We start from the raw sequence: 18,154 nt of genomic DNA on the forward strand, positions 1-18,154 counted from the left end.
CTTCAAAAAAAAAGAATTGTTTAAGAAACGTGCGAAAGAATTCTCTTTCTTTCTTTTTTTCTTTTCTTTTTGATAATAGTAGTGAAAATCTTTAGTTGGAATTTATAACTACAGAAACGGTTAAAAGATGCGAGGGAAAAATGTAAGATTTTATTTGTTATATTTCATTCTTGTCATTCTATTTGATTTCAAAATTTTATTTTATGTCTCGCCTTGCTGAGCTAGCTTGTCCGGTCTGTTATGCAACACCATGCAAGTTCGATTCTCGAGCAAGGCACAGCATAGAGATATATCAGCATTCAGCAGCAACAACAGCCAACACAGCAAACAACAAACTCTCTTACATCATATGAGGTATTCTAAAATATCTCCTTTTTCCTTTGGAAAAAATGCATAACAAACATTTGATCTTTCAATAATCTTTCTCACAAGCTCAAAACATTTCTTTTAAATATCAGCGCAATTATATTATCACAAGATGCGATCCTTTTTCATAATGGTAACAAATACTGTATAATTTTTATTATGAACACAGACAGAGAAGATGTGAAATAATGACAAGCAACTCTGTTCCGGTAAAGATATTTCAGCATGTCGTTCTATTCAATGGCCGCTTCCTCTGAGACGGAGGTGACATCAGACAAGATGTCTGCGTCATTGTCTTCTTCGATGGTTAGACTCGACACTTCTTCGTTTAAGGAAGAGACATCGTCTTCTCCAGTGACAGATGGAGCTGGTGAAGCATCAGTGCTCGTGCACGTCGTGGTTGTGCTATGCGTCGATGATGTATCAGAACTCGAACTCTCTGACGATGATGACTTTTGCTGAAGACTCCAATACATTATACTTGCCGTTAAGATCAGCATCATCTTTTGATTTACCTGCATTGCAACAACGAGTCCCCCCACAAATTAGTGACATAAGAAAACCTCAGATTTACATGCTGTTTTTCCATAAGGTTTAGAAGATGTTTCTTACGTCCACGATATCTTCTGGTAACAAGAAAACAGAGCAACCGAGCTTTCTTGCTACACTGACGATGTATGTAGCATTCAATCTCTTCTCGTCCTCTGTAAAAAGTTTCAATATCCAAAGGGAACGTTAAGAACAGAGAAGATAAGAGAGTGGAGAGGTGAGTTTTGTTAAAGAGAGTAATGGACCTGCTTGACCCTTGGTGACAAGATTCCAGTTAACAACTCTTGGCTCAACCGCCCATAGAAGATCTAGGAAGAACAATCCGCTAGATAGACTCTTATCCTGTTAAAAGTTTAGAAAGAGAGATTTGATTCAACATAAGCTACTTCAGTGGATCTTTTTAGATTTGGTTAAAGTAAAAAAGATGGAACCTTGAAGCTTTCAATCTGTGATTTACGTCCCATGATTTTGACTTTCCTGTTTGCCCAGCTCAGGATTTCTGCGTCAGTCATGTCTTTGCCTCGCGTCCGAGATCGAAGATTCTTGAGAAGTTGGAGCATATGGGTTCTCATCAACTGCCATAAGAAGCCTGAGACAAATATATACACCTACACTGTTATAAAAGTTTCGAAGGCTACAAGGCATCTTTTATCAAAACTAAAAGAAAAAGTAGGAGTTATTACCGAGGATAAGCTTCTTATTCCCTTGAACTATGTCATTTCCAGCTACATTTACGAGCGAGAATCTCATCTGTTTCCCAATCCTCACAACTTGATTGCAGTTCTCTACTTTCTTAAACGGCATCTTAATTGGTGGTTTTGAAGCATGCTTCCAGTTAACTGAGCCTGGATAGACCTTGTCAAGAACTTCAAGGAGAATCCATCTGCATCAAAAGAATATGTAAGAAACGTTTCCTTTCCTATAAACTTCCGGACCAGAACATCACTCTTGGTCTTCACAGAAAGCTTACCCGTTTCTGACATCTTCAAACACATTATTGACATAACTATCAATCCCCAGGCTGTTAATCCATAGCCGGTAACATCTTTCATCTCTGCAACTCTGTGGATCCTCAGTCATCATCTCCGCAAAGGAGAACCTGCCATCAGTGCTAAGGCCATTCCTGCAGCAAGGTACAGAGAAGCTAGTGTAAAGATCAAGTGAGTTAAGACCAAAACTATTATCTTCTGTGATCTTTTACAAACCTTTCGTGAAAAATCTGTGCCACAAATGCGAGATTCAAATACGAAGACCCTTCAACTATTTCTTCTGCAGTCAAGTACCGTTTGCAGTTCATTCTCTCAGCATGTTCAAGGACCATGTTAGCCCTTTCGAGATCATCCTCGGCGTTTAGAGTAGCTGGATCGCAGTGCTCAGGTGCAAGAACATTGAGAAGGAATGCATAGGCTTTTGCATCCTGGATATTGAATAAACAAATCTCTACCATTAAGAATAAGGAAAAGTACCAAATACCTATAGATGAGGTTTTCCTAGTCAAACCTATGTAGCTTAAGGGTGTTGGAGAGATCTAGGTTTTAAAAACACTTGCCAAATCTATGAATATATTGAGTGTAACTTTTGAAGGGATAAAAAAGGAATGCTAGTTCCTCTAATTGCTACTTGGAAAGCCAAATACCTTCAGATCAGAAGAAAAGTTTCCAACGGTTTTCTTGTAGCCACCTTTCTTGAGATGGAAGTTCAACCATTTGAGTAAGACTTTCTCTGGGGGTAATCTCAGAAACTCTTCTATATCCTGCAACAGACGGAAAAAAATCTTTATTGACATTTACAGCACACAAATAATTTGGTCAGAAATTCGCAAAGAGATATGCTTAATCATTACGTCGTTGTCCTCCACCAACTCAATAAGCTGAGGCATCTTCTTCAAACTGAGATCAGCGAGGAGCTGAATCTGTAGTTCCCAAGATTAGTTAGTATATCATCAAGCACAAATACAAAGGAAAATGAAATATAGAAAAACAAGTGTGAACCTTTATGAGTTGTGAGATCAATCCAAGCACAAGATGAGGCTGCAAAAAAAAAAGAAAAGCATTCAAAAGGTCAGAATCTTCTCTATTTGTCCCAACCAATAAATTAAAAAAACTAAGCATACTCGTCCTTCAGCGAGGTCCTGTGTCCCAATATTAACCACGCTGCAGCCAACAGCTCTAGCAGAGTTGAGACAGAGGGTATGATTCTCATTTCTCTCCCAAGGGTTAAGCACTCTCTTCGTGTTGATGGCTCGCTCATCAATCGTCCCAGGAACTGCTATATTAATAAACTTACTGTGTGTGTGCCAAAAAAGGGAAAACAGAGAGAATCAAGTCAAAACCCCTAGAAACCAAATCTAAGCCGCAATCCAAAAAAAAAAAAAAAATCTCATCTAACATTTACCATAGAAGCACACCATCTTTCACAAGCTCATACAAATCATCAGAATCCGGGTCTAAAGGAAGAAACTGCCTCAAAAACGGATCATCCCCAAGATATCTATTGATATGATGAACAAAGGAGCCCTTCTCAGACTGGTTGATGGTGTGAAGAGTGATTGAGTTGGCTTTGAGAAACGAAGCAGAGTGCTTAAGAACGCCAGATTTGTCAGCAGCTTTATCTCTCAATATTAAATATATCTGCAAACAAACAAACAAACATTCATCATCAAATCCAAAACAACCACATCGAAAGAGATTCAACAAAAGATGAAACTAACCCTGAGAAACGATTCGAAATCAAGATCATCGGAGGACGCGTAATCAGAAGCCGAATCTGGCAAGATTTCTCTGATTTCTTTCTCCTTGAATGCAGAGACGAGCGACTTCACCTTGGCCAACACGGGAGGGAGATCCTCCAACGTAACCGTATCTCTCTGATTCTTCAACGCCGCGAACTATAAAACACGAATCCGGAAAAGGTTTATATACAGATTCAAAAACGAGATTGCATCTACTAAAGAGAGAGAGGAGTATGAACCTTGGAATTGAGAGAACGAAGCTCGACTTGTGTGAGCTGGCTTTGAAGCCATGGATCCGAGACGATTACTCCCACGCCAGACATCTCTCTGCAACAAAGGATCAGTGGTAAGCTTCGGGGAATTGAAAAGAGTAATAAATAAAAGAAAAAACTAGATTTATTAACTGATTCCGAAGATTTTTTACTCAAAATAGCTATCTCTATCTACAACAGATTTTTTTCCAAATAGATATGACTCCGATTTCGCAAAAAAAAAAAAAAAAGAATCCAGAAATCTAGGAGGAGCAATGTACCGAGATCAGCGTCTCTAATCGAAACAATCCAAGTTTTCTGTGTGTATTATAATTATTTTTTTAAATGGATGATATTGTTTTGCGTAGGTGTGGAGGAGTTAAACTCGCCAATGTGAACGTGCACAAGGCGACGAAATCTCGAGTATCGATATACAGTGTGAAGACGATGAAGAAGTTTTAGAGAGAGAGAGAGAGGGGGGATCGTTTGTTTTGCTTCCTCTGAGAGCAAAGCGATGAGGAAGAGGAGGAGAGAGAGAGAGAGAGAGAGAGAGAGAGAGAGAGAGAGAGAGAGAGAGAGCGAGTTGTTTTTTTTTTGTAGAGTAATTTTTGCGAAGGAAGGAGGAATTGAATGCGTCTTCTTCTTCAGAATCGTGAGTAGGGTTTTTGTTTATTTTATTTTACTAGATTTATATACGGGCTGTGTGATGACGACATTTGGAGAAAACGGTGGACCTCACGCTACAACGACTTGTTTAGGTGTCGTTTCCAAGTGTGACCGCTCATTAATTATCTTATTTTCGTTTGCTTAACTAAAATCCCATTTACCAGTTTTGACAAGAAAATTATGACATTTAACCATAAAGATTATTTATTTTCTTACTGCTCAATTAGTTTCAAAAACAAAATTCTGATTTGACCAAAAAAGGTTATGGTAAATAAAACTAAAAGATTTGTTAGCTTTTTAGTTTAGTTTAGAACATGTATTTTCTAGGGATATTAGATTTGTGATGAAAAAAAACAAACAAGATCTCTTCTCCACCGACGTTTTTTTGTCTGCTATATTGTAGATTTGCAGACCCATGTGTGCTACGCACGACGGTCTACAATAAATATGCCCATTCTATAATCAGAAAGACCTTTTTTTAACCATATAATCAGAAATATTTATTCGGAAGTCAGTGTGATATTGAATTTAATATTCTCTTGTCTTTTTTTTTTCAACATCTGGATCGATTATTATCGGTTAATTATGCTATTACAATGATGAGAATATTACAAAGACGATTATACAGCTTCGATGGTACGCCTTGCACCAAGTTGAAGATCTCCTGTAATCCGTTTCTCCATAAGCTGCATAAATTTGGTATTTTCTGGGGTTTGAACCCCAGACCTCCGGATGTAGAAGTATTACATGAACCATTAATCAAACCATTGGACCAAGGGGGCTTCCACAATATTCTCTTGTCAAAATATATTTTCTTTGTTTATCTACTGATTTACTGTTTTAGACTTTTTGAGTTCCGTGGGCTTCATCTGGGCTTCAGTCTAGTTTCGTGTGGATTCTAATTAATGGGTTCTCTAATGATGGGTAATTGTAATCTCTTGCTACAACTAAAATTTATATGCAAATATTTTTTCGAAAAAAAAACAAGCTACGATAGATAGTAATGTACTAGGTATCATTTTGCTTTGTGATAAATATGTTGTACGTTTTCAATAAAGAACAGAGTGATTTTTTGTTATATATTTATAACAGAAAGCCATACTAATAAATATAAATAATTTAAAACCAGATGCATATAGAAGGATACAAAAAAATGAATGGTCCTAAAAGGCTAAAAGTATATACCAAAGTTTTAGTTGAAGATTTTTTTTTGTAAATTAGGTTTTAGTTTTTGTTTAAGATTGAGATTAACAAAATAACTCCAATTTTTTTTACTATAAACAACTTTACAACCTTCTACAATTGAAATGACTGAGTGTAGACTTTTAAATCGTAACCACCAAAGGAACAATAGAAATGAAAGGGAAAATAATAAAATAAACAAAATAATATGAATGAAAAAGAATTATTGTTTTTCTTAAATTTGATAAAGAATATTGTTGTTCTATGATTCTTTTAAGGATGAAGGAACCATGTATAAAAATATTTCTAATGATGTAATTTAAAAAAAAAAAGAGTTTACTATAGTCATTCAAGAGACACATTTTTGTGGCGTTGTTATTAAAATAAAGTCCACATTTTATAATGGTGGACTTCTAAGGTACAAAACAATGGTGATGATTGGTTCGACTCTAACTTTAAAAATTTAGTTTTAAAAATTTAGACGTAAATAAATTGATTGAAATTTTAAAATTATTATTGTGGATTTTTTTGAGAAATTTTTGTTATAGTTAAATTTTTGTAGTTGTAAGTTATAGCATGTAGATATTTTCAAAAACAAATATGTAATTTATAAATAAAATAATTATTTTATCAATTAAATAGTTTATATTAATATTTTTATTAACTATCAAATTTATTGTTATTTAAAATGTGATATTTAAATAACATTTATGTTATTTAAAACATTTCAATCATTTTAAGAACTCCCAAAATTAAATTAAATATTTATAAATGTTTTTAATTATGATTATCTAATTTATTTGATATTATAGATCTTTTTTATTTTACAGATTTTACAGTCTATAAAAAAACTTTAGGTTTTTTACCAAAAATACATAAGAAAAATGTTTACTTTAATTTCTTTATTATAGCTTTAAAAATAAAATTAAAGTATGATTGATAGAAATCTATAGAAACTTGATGTAGGTTTTGAATTTTAAAAATAAAATTACAACTGATTGTTAAAGTTTAGTGATTTAAAAATAAATAAGCTAAAGTAAGAAAATAAAACCCAACCAATCACCCATGAAAAAAAAAAAATCCAATCCATATAAGTTACTAATATACGAAGGGTGCTTGTGATTACCGCAACCACTAGTCCACTGCTATTGCCTACTGCTGACACAGCTGATTGAACCAAAAGAGTAACAAATTTTGACACAAAAAAATGTAAAATTGTTGTAGTGAAAAGTCCGATACTCTAAAAAGGTTAAAATCCGGTTAGATTTAGAATTTTAATAACTGTCTTACTAACCCTGTGTTTTTCTTCACATTGGGCATAGACATCATCGGTAACTATTAATACAAAATCTTCAATATGAATCTTACTAACATTTTTATTACTCGTAAAGAGGAAGAGAACAAAAGATTGTGTTAGAAAAAAAAGAGGAAACCCTGTCATTCACCGCCCCGGATACTAGGCATGGAATGCAAGTAAACCTTTCAGGAATTTGTCCGTTTTCTTCACACATCTCAACTCGAATGACTTATTATGATTACATCACCCAGGCATAATCTACGTTACGCTCTTAATTACTACCACCTTTCAGTTATTTGCTCTATTATAACAAGCCCATGGTAGAAGATTTAATGATTTCACGAGTAAAGTCCACAGGGAGAGGACCAGAGAGAAAATGGGTAACAACGATGCCAGAATCCTTACGCAATTTTCAGTTCTTGCAATGGTTCTAGTCGCTGTAATAATGGTAATTAAAAGAAGTCACAAGCCTTACTGTTTGCAAAATCGACACAAACGATATGCAGAAATGTCGTCCAGCCGTCACTGGAAACAACCCGCCGCCTCCAGTCAACGAGTGCTGCGTAGTGGCCAAATCCGCTGATCTTGCTTGCTTTTGCAGATACAAGTTTTATCTCCCAATCTTAGGAATTGATCCATCTAAAGTCGCGGCTCTTGTAGCCAAATGTGGCGTTACAACAATCCCTCGTAATTGCCGTGGTATAATAAACACATATATTTATATTGTATGTTTTCATGTGGTTATTGGGTTATTAGGATCTCGAAAATAAAGTGTGTAACGTTTTGTCTTTGCGCAGCTTGAAGAACTGAGCTTGAAACAGGTCTCTATGGTTCTGTCAGAGAGTTGGCTGGATCCTGTTCTGCATCTGAATTTGTTAAGTTTTTTAGTGTTCTGATCCAAATAAATCACAAATCTGTAATGATTTTCTATAAACCTTGTGTATATAGAAAAAAAACACATGTTCAATATATTAACGAAAATAGTAAAGCAGTACTTTTCTTTTCTTGACTAGTCAAATAGCACTATCCACCCATCACGGCTTTCCCTGAGGAGAACCAAACGCAAAGACTGTTTTTTTTCTTGGTCAACTACGCAAAGACTGTTTACTTTTCATGAATCATAGGGAACTGGAGTTAGGCAACTTTCTCTATCTCTGTTTCTGGTATTGTGACCTCTGACTTGAAACCGCCTATGCTTAGCAGATAGATCACGAAGACAGAGACCTGTTGTTACATATGACAAGACAATATTTTGATCTTTTATTTGTAACACAATATTTTGATCTTTGTACAATAATCTGTGACTTTTCTTTTTGGTTACAAAGACCAAAACCCATTTGGTCACGTGCATGAGCAAGTTATTTCATTAACCATAGGGAGACATGTTCATGAAACTAAGGTCTCCCACATTTGTCCATTTGCGTACAAGTTCTCGACGTCTACGGCACTGAGTCTTCACTAAATAGACCGTGACATGACTGATGACTACGTTTTACCAACTTTTGTAATTTACGTTTTACAAACATCTCACGTAGCATTATAAGAAGCTCATTAGATTTAAGGATTTAACGATAGAGTTGAGATAGAGAGTGAAAAAAAATTAAAAGAAACAAATGGGTAAGAACAATACCACAATCCTCATCATTGCGATGGTTTTAACCGCGGCAATGATGATGGAAGACGCTAAGAGTTATCCTCTATGCAACACCGACACAAACGACTTGCAGAAATGTTCTCCAGCTGTAACTGGAAACAGCCCGCCACCTCCGGGACCCGACTGCTGCGCAGTGGCTAGATCCGCTAATCTTGAATGTCTCTGCCCGTATCTCTCTCTGTCCGGGATTGACCCTTCAAAAATCAAGTCTGTTCTGGCCAGTTGTGGCGTGGGCAATCCTTCCTGTTTGTCATGGTAAGAATCAAAGTACCATTAAAATATTGGAAACTGGTTGAGTAAAGAGAGATAGTTACGTTTATTATGTTTGTTTTTTTTCCCTAACACGCAGATTCAAGAACTGAGCTGGACACAGGCGCAGAGTTTGTCTCGACTTGAGAAGTCTAAAAAGTTATGATTATGTCTTTTGGCGTTGTGATTCAAATAAATTTGCCAAAAAATAAAAATAAAAAAAAATAAATTGCCCAAGTTTGCACTTATTTTCAGTCGGCCTTTGTAATGTAGTGTTAAATCCAAATTTGATTTAACATCTACGTCCTTTTGGATTTGTGTTTCAAATAAATCATGTTTGAAGTAAGGTTTGAAATTTGTTTGAACAATTCATGGTATTTCAACAACCATCACTCTTAACCTGAAGATAACAAATTAATTGACCTAAAAGAAAATTAATTGACCTACAAATAGTTACAATTAATCAATAAATCATTCTATTACAAAAAAGCTCAACCAATTGCAAGAAGAAGAAATAAAAACCAATGTTCATTACCAAGGTGATTGGTCTGGATTGCTACAGCCACGAATGTGTTTCTGCGCGGGGAATGCGACTGTTTCTTTTGCTCATCTTTGGATGATATCATGCCATTAGCCAATGAGCCCTGATGACTCAGTGACCAACGACGCCACGTGTGATCATGAAGAACATGTTATGGGACCCGCCTTACTTTCAATCAATCATTCACCACCATCTCAACCAAGAAAAATGCTCTGCTTTAGCGTTAATATAGCGCCGAGTGATAATTATCCATTTTAATCAATTTTTTTTCTAATAATCGTAAGTTTTTTTTTTGGGTGCAAACAATAATCGTAATTTACAGAAAAGAAACAATAAATGAGTTCTAGTTATTTTGAGATCATATATTCAGCCAGCATTAAACGGTGGGGTTAGTGGTTGTGACTGGTGGTTGGCTGTTTTTCCCTATGCTGATAAGGAAGGGCATGATGATGGAGAGACTTGCTAACGAGGCCTTGTTTGTCAACGATCTAACCGGACTAATCCGATCAGGCTTTTTGATTGATTTATGTTAAAAGAATTAGGCTATGCAATTAAATGTGTAGTGTTTGTTTCTCCTGTACTTATGCATAGAAATAAATATTTACAGAATAATCAAATTCTAATAATTGTTAAATATTCGCTTTTCGTTGTTAAACTTTAAAGTAATCTTATAATTTATACTTATGGTAAATAAATAAATAAATTGTAGTATAAAGTAACATCATAAAGTAAAGTAAAGTTTCCTTTTTTTCACAACTTTTGGCGTGGGGAATAAGTCAATTAGTAGGTATTCTCTTTAGGGTTTACAAGTCTTATAAATAGGATTGCTCCCGTTGAGACCGAGAACCTCTTGAACTCCTGTTGAACTCAAGAACTTCAACGACAAGAAGCTTGAATTCTGTTGATCTCTAGCTCCCTTGACGTTTACGTTACTTAACCGGTAAAACAGCCGTGGTGAGAGAGATGGAGTTGAAACTATACAACACTCTAACGCAGCAAAAGGAAGTTTTCAGACCGATCAATCCCGGGAAAGTCAGATTGTACGTCTGTGGAATCACAGCTTAGGATTTCAGCCACATCGGCCATGCTCGCGGCGGAGTTACCTTCGACGTTCTCTACAGGTATCTTCTAATTTAATTAGGGTTTTTAAAATTGAACTGAATATGTTAGGTTGATGGTTTTTGGTAAATCCGACCGATTTCAAGAAAGCATCAAAGAGTGTTGTTTGGTTATGCAGATACTTGGATAATTTGGGTTATGAAGTTACTTACGTCAGGAATTTCACAGATGTTGATGACAAGGTATTGTTTTTGTTTTGTTTTTTCTTGTCTTAATCTGACACATGATGAAAATGACAAGAGAATAATCCTACTGTCTTTATCATTCAATGAATTTTTCTCTGTGGTCTGTAATGAACGTTGGTCGTCTAACCATAACAATCTCCGCAGATAATCGAACGTGCTAATCTTAATAAAGAGAACCCGTTAGAGTTGAGCAATCGTTTTGTCGAAGAGTATTTGGTTGATATGGGTTCTCTTCAGTGCCTCCTTCCCACCCACCAGCCTCGTGTCAGCGACCATATCGATCATATTATTAATTTGAATCACAACGCCAAAAGGTACGCAGCCTCACATTTTGTGTACGATGATGAGGATGATCCAAATGATTAACTAATCTCCTGGTTACAGATCCTTGAGAATGGTTTCGGTTATGCTGTGGAAGGAGGCGATGTGTTCTTCTCTGTCGACAAATCACAAAACTATGGTAAGTTGTCTGGTCAGCTGCTGGAACATACACGGGCTAGTGAGAAGCGAGCTGAGGTTAATTCGAGGGCTGGTGAGAAGCGAGATGAGCTTAATTCGAGAAAGCGTAACCCTGCTGATTTTGCATTATGGAAGGTTTGAGAGATTCGAAAAAGAAAAATCGTTTTTATTTTTTTTTTTTGAATTGAAAAAAAAAAAAAAAAATCGTTTTTATTAATCTATGAGTCAGCAAAATTGATGACTGATGATGAACAGTATTTTTTTTTTTTTTTTTTTTTTGCTAAATTTTGTGTTTAATATTGTTTGTAGCCTGTAAAACCTAATGAGCCGAGTTGGGAGAGCCCGTGGGGTCGAGGAAGACCGGGATGGCACATAGAGTGCAGTGCCATGAGTGCTCACTATCTATCCCCGAGATTTGACATTCACGGTGGTGGTGCAGATTTGATATTCCCACACCATGAGAACGAGCTTGCTCAGACGTGTGCTGCATGTGAGCATGGTGGTGTTAATTACTGGTTGCATAACGGTCATCTCACAATCAATAACGAGAAGATGGCAAAATCAAAGAAAAACTTCAAAACAATCAGACAAGTATGTTTTCATATTTGTTCCCAAGGCAATTATTGTAACTGAATGTTTTTGATAATTTTTTGGTTACAATCTGGTGTAGATAACAGAAAGTTACCATCCATTGGCTCTGAGGCACTTTTTGTTGAGTGTACACTACCGCTCTCCTCTGAACTTCTCACCGTCAAAGCTAGACAGCTCCTCAGAACTTTTGTATTATGTTTATCAGGTGCAGTTTTTATTAGCCGTGATTTTATTTTATTTTATTTTATTTTAATCAGTTCTATCTCTAACCTGTGTGAACTTTGTAATTTACTAGACATTGCAAGATCTTGATGACGCCCTCTTGCCATACCGAGAGGCAATATCCGAAGACGGTGGAAAAGCTGAACCGACTTCAGAAGCCAAAGTCATCATTACCAATCTCAAAAGTGAGTTTGACGCAAAGATGTCAGACGATTTGAATACTGCCCATATACTAGAGGGTGACTACGACCGTGCGTTGAAATTCATCAACGCTTCCATCGGCAAGCTCGAGAAAATGAAGAAGAAAGAGAGCATGTCACTGCTTGTGTCACTTGTCGAGACTGAGAGAGCAGCCAGGAAAGTTCTCGAAGTGCTTGGTTTGCTCACTACCCTGAGCTATGCCGAGATTTTGAAAGAGATGAAACAAAAGACACTATCAAGAGCAGGATTGAGCGAAGAAGACGTTTCACAAATAATACAAGAAAGGATGATGGCGCGGAAGAACAAAGAGTTCGAGAAAAGTGATCAGATTAGAGCAGAACTGACAGTTAAAGGAATAGCTTTGATGGATATTGCTGGCAAAGAACCCGTGTGGAGGCCATGCTTACCTTCTCATTCTCAGCCTAGTTCCAGCGACGACTAAGCAAAAAGAACATTATCTTCATCTCATTATCTTTTGGTTAATACTCTTTCTTTATTACTAGAGTTGTTCAAAAGGACCTCATTACTTGTTGCTGTTTTTGTTTGTATCTGAATTTTTCACAATGACAATTTTATATCAATTGTAACTGTATATGTTACTGTGGATATTTTCTCTAGTGCCGAACATGATTTAGATTGTTCACAATGACAAGGGAAAAACGGCCAATTCCACCGTCTTTGACTTCTTCATTGTTTTCATACACAAACTATTGGATCAAGCCAAAAGCATTATGAAGTAATTTTTATTTTGAATTTCCCACATGAATTTTTCCAATCTGGTCAATTACTACATAACATGAATCAATTTTGGTTTAATTGCTGATGTGGTGCTTACGCGGATGCCATGTAGGAAATTGGGTTAATTCGGTTTGACGTTTGTCCAATTTTTTTAAATCGAGTAGTACAAAACGACGTCGTTTTGATATTTAAAAAAAAGTTTTCAAGGCGGATCTAATCCTAGAACTTAGAGTTATTCGCGGAGTGTTCAACCACTAGACTAATTATATTTTCAACTATTACATTCCATTACAATAATACTTGAACTAAATATTTTCGACAAGAAAACTCACGTCTATGAGAATAAAATAGATTAAAAAAAGTTTAAAACATATTTGCTTCATCTCCTTCGATTCAAGATCGTCTCAAATGAATCTCTCTCCAGTAACAAATATCTTCGTCAAAATCACCAACTAATTATTTGCTTCTCCGTCTTTCTTTGATTGAGACTTGAGTGTGACTGTATCACGGAAGAAAATGAGTTGAATGTAAATTTGGGGGTGGATTTCTTTCCTGGGTGTTCTACGTGCGATTCATTGAAGAATTGAAGGAGAAACAATGGCTAAAGTAAAAAGGGAGATGGTGGTGGCATGCATGACTTGTTCCTTCTGCGACAATCTCCTCCGTGACGCCACCACCATCTCTGAGTGCCTTCACACCTGTTCGTTCTTATTTATAATATTTAGTTCAAGTATTATTGTAATGGAATATAATCGTTGGAAGTTTAATTAGTCTAGTGATTGAGGACTTCTTTGAAGAACTCTAAGTTTAGGTTCGATCCTCCATGATAATGAATTTTGTTAAAATATCAAAACGACGTCGTTTTGTACTATTCGATTTAAAAAAATGGACAGTTGTCAAACCGAATCAAACCAATTTCCTATATAGCGTCCACGTAAGCACCACATCAGCAACTAAACCGAAATTGATTCTGGTTATGTAGTAATTGACCAGATTAAAAAAGTTAATGTGAGAATTTCAAAATAAAAATTAATTCATGATGCTTTTGATTTGATCCAATAATTTGTGTATAAATATAATGGAGACTCTAAGTTTATGGTGGAATTGATCGTTTTCTCCAATGACAAGTATACTATCTAGTTATGCGATTTTGGTTTTCCGAAACTGAACCGAAATGTTGGTTTTCGGTTAACCAAACAAAATTAAAATAATTCAGAGATTAACCGGATAACATTTTGGTTTGGTTGAGTTCAGGTTATCGGATTCAAACCGAAATTTGTTTTAAAATAAAAAAAATTGAAAATACGGTTTAAATCGGGTATTTCGGTTAAATTTGGCTAATAACGGTCGAGTTTCGATATAAACCGGTTTAGTTTCGGTATAATTATTTATTTTTGTGAACGGGAAAAAGGAAACTCACTGATTGGATTACATCTGAATTGAATCACGACGGATTCGCAGATCCTCCGATGAAGCATCCTGGACAGCCGACGACGATGACGGGAGAGTTATTCTGGGGATACTTCTTCGTGATAATTGGCTCCCTATCATTCTTCGGATTCGTCTTCGCAGTCATGGCTTCGACTCTGTTTCCGCTCTCACAGAATCATTTAAACCAAGGTGGTCTGAAGAATGAAAGGTACTACTACTGCTTCTTGGTTCCCTTGACTCTTCCTGTCATAACCGTTGCCGTCTACTTTCACTGGCTTAGCATGAAGCTCTTCAAGCACGCCTGATATGACATCCCCGTTACTTAGTAGTGAATATCTTTCTTTAGAATTTATGATTTTCAATTTCACTCTCTCGCTTGATGAATCCTAATTTGATGCATTCTTCTAGAGTGTTGATGTATTCAGATGAAATTAGATTGTTCAATAATTTCCTTGTGATTTACTGCAAAATTAGGGCTTGTGTATGCAAAACAGATGGAATCTGTTTATGCTCAGTCCATTTGATTTATAAATGCAAAGAGTGACCTTTTGAATTAATTTATTGTCGGCTTAGAACTCACATGAATGACGGTGTAAGACAAAAACTAATATTACGAGGTTTCAGGCTTCCTTAAACCCAATTAAGAATGAGGTTCTGGAATAAACGCCTTCTACTTGCTACTGCTAAGTTTTGAAGTAAGAAGATTATGAAGTAGCATACAAATTACAGGTTTGGTCCAGTGGCTGAGTATTTGTCATCTTGTGGACAATGTTGAAACAATCATCTGATGTATGTTTTGACTGATTGCTGGTTTTTATCGCGCACGGAGGTTGTATAATCTTGATGAGGTGAACACCGAACTATCCATGATCTGTTCCGGAATCTTGTAATCAGGATCTCTGAGACTGTCAGCATCGTCAATTATATCTGTATCAATCCAAGTATTCCAATCGACCTCGCTATCTGCATCCGCATCTTCATCCCACGAGAGATATCTTTTGCTTTGCATGCTGTTAACTTTATCTACTAGTCTTAAGAGAATATCGTGGTTTAGAACTTCATAGTCCCTGCGGTTTCAGACAAGAGTATAAAGATCAGCTTCTGAGTTTTTGGTTTGTTCAGAAAACATTTTGAGGATATTACCATTACCTGTATGTAAAAGCAGCATGAAGAAGCTGAGCTGAAGCAAGAGCAGCGAAGATAGACCTGAGAACGTTTATAATCCATGCTCTATGTTCTTCATCATTCACGTAACGCAAACTCGCTACTTCTAACGCCAAAGTAACGCACAAACCTGCATCATCGAAACAAAAAAATGGTCTCTTAAACAGCCAATGTACTCCACTAAAGATAAAAGAGAGATAAAGTATGATACTTACCAATGTAAAGCCTTGGCCTAATGGTGTAAGTTTGTTTTGTACTCGTAAACATGTAGATAACAAAGATCGACAAGAAGTAGATGAAGAAAGCTTTAATCACCCTTGACTCAAGAAGCATCGCATTGTGCAAAGCAAACAGCTTATCCAAAGCCACAAACATGCTCGCCTGTTTCGCCTCAAACGCTTCCTGAGCCGCCAACATCGATTTAGAATTCTCAAACAAGTGATCGTGAACCTGCTGAAGCTCTTCTTGCCGCTTCGCGAGATCCTCCTGTTGCTCCTGGCTAAACTCGACGAAACGTTGCAGCGTACTCCTGCTCTCTTGCAGCGCCTCGCTCTGAAACTGGTTAAGAGACTGGATACTCTCGATGGCCACTGATTGACCGTCTAGAAGCTTCTGCTGTTTATCCAACGTAGTGTTCGTGATAGTACCGATGACGCTGGTTTGATTCTCCAAAGCAGTCATTTTACTCGTCATTTTCTCTCCGAGAACGCTTATCTCCCCGCCTATTTGCTTCGTGTCGTTCTTCAGCTTATCAACACCTTCTTTGACGTCAGTGACAGTATCGTTAAACATCTCCATTCCAATCTTCATAGCTTCCCCCATCTTCTCTTGACCTTCCTTTAACGCTAGCTGTGACTCTGTGATACTCTTTTGCTCTTGATAGATCTCTTTGGTTTGTTCAGACAAACCACTCATTTGAGTTCCTATTGTGTTTGTCGTGTGAGCCACGTTTTTAACCACAACATCTACTGATCCTAAAGATTCATGAATCTTGCTCGTGCTTTGTAAAAGCTCGTCTGATTTATTCTCTAGTATATCAAGTTTCTCTTCTGTGCTCTGAGCTGTTCTCTTCAAATCATTCACAAGCCTCTCTATCTCATTCTTGAAAGCGTGACTCCTAATTAACCACACAAAAGTTTAAATTCAGAATCCATTACACAAGTTCGAAAAAAGACAAAGCTAAAAAAAAAACTTACTGTAACTGTTGGCAGATGGTGTTGGTCTCAAGCATGAACTCGAGATAGATCTTGTGCTCATGATCATCTAGCTTCTTGAGACAACTCATCATCGTTGATCTGTCGTTGCATGTGGGAAACTCCGGTCTTCCTGATTCTTTCTGGAAGCAGTCGCTTAGATGCCATGCGAATCTTTTCCTCTGTTCTTCTGTGCCGACCATGTCCTTGCAGCCAGAGATAAGGTAACCGTATGCGGTTTGCCAACAGCTGCTTGGACCAACGAGCTGGTTTTTGGCGTTTTCAAGGACTTGAACCGCCTTCTGGTTATTAAAAACTTCTATGGAAAAGTCGGGGTTGGATTTGATGGTGGGCCGTGATGAGAAGGAAGAAGAGTCTGTGTTTTCTCCAGAAGAAGAAGAGAACCATCCCCAGCTGTGGGATAATGTTGAAGAATCTAAAAGTGTGATCAATAGAAACAGAAGAAATTTTCTGTTGAGAAGATCCATTTTTAAGGTTTTTCTTTCTCCTTTGTGTGGAATCCTCTTCTTCTCTTGTGTTACCTAAAACAAAAAGATCAGATTGTTACGTTCTGAAAATTGTGGGTATTGTTATTAGATAATATGCAAAACTTTGAGCGCAAGCAATGGAAACTCATGGACTTTTTGTTTTTTCCGTGATACCGTCATTAATAAAACTAGCAAATAAAGAGGATTATTAACAAAGAAAGAGGATTATTAACAAAAAAAATTGCAGATTAAAAAGGATACAAATCAATATTTCCATTCCTCTTGCAGGGTTTAGAGAAACGTCTTTGGCCATGTATGTTCGCTTCGATGCGTCCACACTTTCTATATCGTTTTCTTTTAGACTAATACATATGCATTTTTAGTCATTCCAATGACGTTAAAACGCACAGGAAAACACTACTATCCATTCTTTTGTCAACCGAACAAGAAAATTTACATACATGAAGAGGTAGGAATACAGACAATGTTGGGAGATTAAAAAAAAAGCTATCTAAAAATAGTTATGTAATACTTTGAGTCAGAGACGAGTCTCTACGTTTATGTCATTACTGAGTGGCTAAACAGATTAAGTACAAACGTAAACACAGACTCTCAGGTAATACTTTTCATTATTCATTTCAAAAGAATAGTATATATAGTTGCACACACAACCATTACATGAGAATCTAAGCAACACTTACCGAGCAGAGAGATTGAAGACTTTGAGTCAGCGTTTTGGAGAAAGTGTGTGATCTTCAAAAGAGTTGAGAGAGAGAGACAGGAATGATATAAAGTAACTGAACGCGTTTGACAAAAAAAAAAGAAAAAGAGAAAAGGAAACGTTTCGCGAAACGTTTGGTTTATTTCCGGTTTGAAT

General features: G+C 36.5%; 3 protein-coding genes and 2 pseudogenes across 5 annotated transcripts; 3 read left to right on the plus strand and 2 right to left on the minus strand.

The window, feature by feature from the left end:
* Positions 1-430: 430 nt before the first annotated feature.
* On the minus strand, positions 431-4,520 carry LOC108847760 (fimbrin-3). 2 transcript variants are annotated; one of them, XM_018621089.2, is made up of 15 exons: positions 4,179-4,520; positions 3,886-3,973; positions 3,626-3,802; positions 3,310-3,545; positions 3,029-3,200; positions 2,907-2,945; positions 2,759-2,827; positions 2,552-2,668; positions 2,121-2,332; positions 1,886-2,038; positions 1,599-1,798; positions 1,347-1,504; positions 1,161-1,257; positions 979-1,070; positions 431-881 (listed from the first exon to the last, which is right to left on the minus strand). In XM_018621089.2, exons 2-15 carry the CDS (start codon positions 3,967-3,969, stop codon positions 600-602), a joined length of 2,088 nt encoding a protein of 695 aa, XP_018476591.1. In that variant the 5' UTR covers positions 3,970-3,973; positions 4,179-4,520; the 3' UTR covers positions 431-599. The 2 variants fall into 2 exon arrangements, with proteins under 2 accessions (XP_018476591.1, XP_018476592.1); XM_018621090.2 differs by lacking the exon at positions 4,179-4,520 and adding an exon at positions 4,051-4,170.
* Positions 4,521-7,400: 2,880 nt separating this feature from the next.
* LOC108846845 (putative lipid-transfer protein DIR1) lies at positions 7,401-8,085 on the plus strand (annotated as a pseudogene).
* A 513-nt stretch (positions 8,086-8,598) lies between these two features.
* On the plus strand, positions 8,599-9,291 carry LOC108844727 (putative lipid-transfer protein DIR1). Of its 2 annotated transcripts, XR_008943595.1 has the most exons (3): positions 8,599-8,951; positions 9,046-9,135; positions 9,168-9,291. XR_008943595.1 is itself a non-coding variant. In XM_018618020.2 (2 exons), coding segments are annotated over exons 1-2 (297 nt in total). In that variant the 5' UTR covers positions 8,600-8,655; the 3' UTR covers positions 9,047-9,291. The 2 variants fall into 2 exon arrangements, 1 of the variants encoding a protein (XP_018473522.1); XM_018618020.2 differs by having other exon boundaries at positions 8,600-8,951; positions 9,046-9,291.
* A 1,038-nt stretch (positions 9,292-10,329) lies between these two features.
* LOC108846648 (cysteine--tRNA ligase 2, cytoplasmic-like) lies at positions 10,330-12,880 on the plus strand (annotated as a pseudogene).
* Positions 12,881-15,025: 2,145 nt separating this feature from the next.
* Positions 15,026-17,357, minus strand: LOC108846857 (protein GAMETE EXPRESSED 1-like). Its single transcript, XM_018620046.2, has 4 exons — positions 16,793-17,357; positions 15,812-16,713; positions 15,582-15,726; positions 15,026-15,499 (listed from the first exon to the last, which is right to left on the minus strand). Exons 1-4 carry the CDS (start codon positions 17,275-17,277, stop codon positions 15,247-15,249), a joined length of 1,785 nt encoding a protein of 594 aa, XP_018475548.1. The 5' UTR covers positions 17,278-17,357; the 3' UTR covers positions 15,026-15,246.
* Between the last annotated feature and the right edge of the window lie 797 nt (positions 17,358-18,154).

This window comes from Raphanus sativus, chromosome 3 (assembly GCF_000801105.2).
Source record: "Raphanus sativus cultivar WK10039 chromosome 3, ASM80110v3, whole genome shotgun sequence".
Classification (NCBI taxonomy): Eukaryota; Viridiplantae; Streptophyta; class Magnoliopsida; order Brassicales; family Brassicaceae; genus Raphanus; species Raphanus sativus.

Coding starts and splice junctions, on each gene's coding strand:
- LOC108844727 (XM_018618020.2), top strand. CDS start 8,656: ATGGGTAAGAACAATACCACAATCCTCATCATTGCGATGGTTTTAACC.
- LOC108846857 (XM_018620046.2), bottom strand. CDS start 17,277: ATGGATCTTCTCAACAGAAAATTTCTTCTGTTTCTATTGATCACACTT. Junction 15,727..15,811: donor TAGGCCAAGGCTTTACATTG/GTAAGTATCATA, acceptor TCGATGATGCAG/GTTTGTGCGTTACTTTGGCG. Junction 15,500..15,581: donor CATGCTGCTTTTACATACAG/GTAATGGTAATA, acceptor CTGAAACCGCAG/GGACTATGAAGTTCTAAACC.
- LOC108847760 (XM_018621089.2), bottom strand. CDS start 3,969: ATGTCTGGCGTGGGAGTAATCGTCTCGGATCCATGGCTTCAAAGCCAG. Junction 2,946..3,028: donor AGGACCTCGCTGAAGGACGA/GTATGCTTAGTT, acceptor TTTTTTTTGCAG/CCTCATCTTGTGCTTGGATT. Junction 2,669..2,758: donor AGTTGGTGGAGGACAACGAC/GTAATGATTAAG, acceptor CGTCTGTTGCAG/GATATAGAAGAGTTTCTGAG.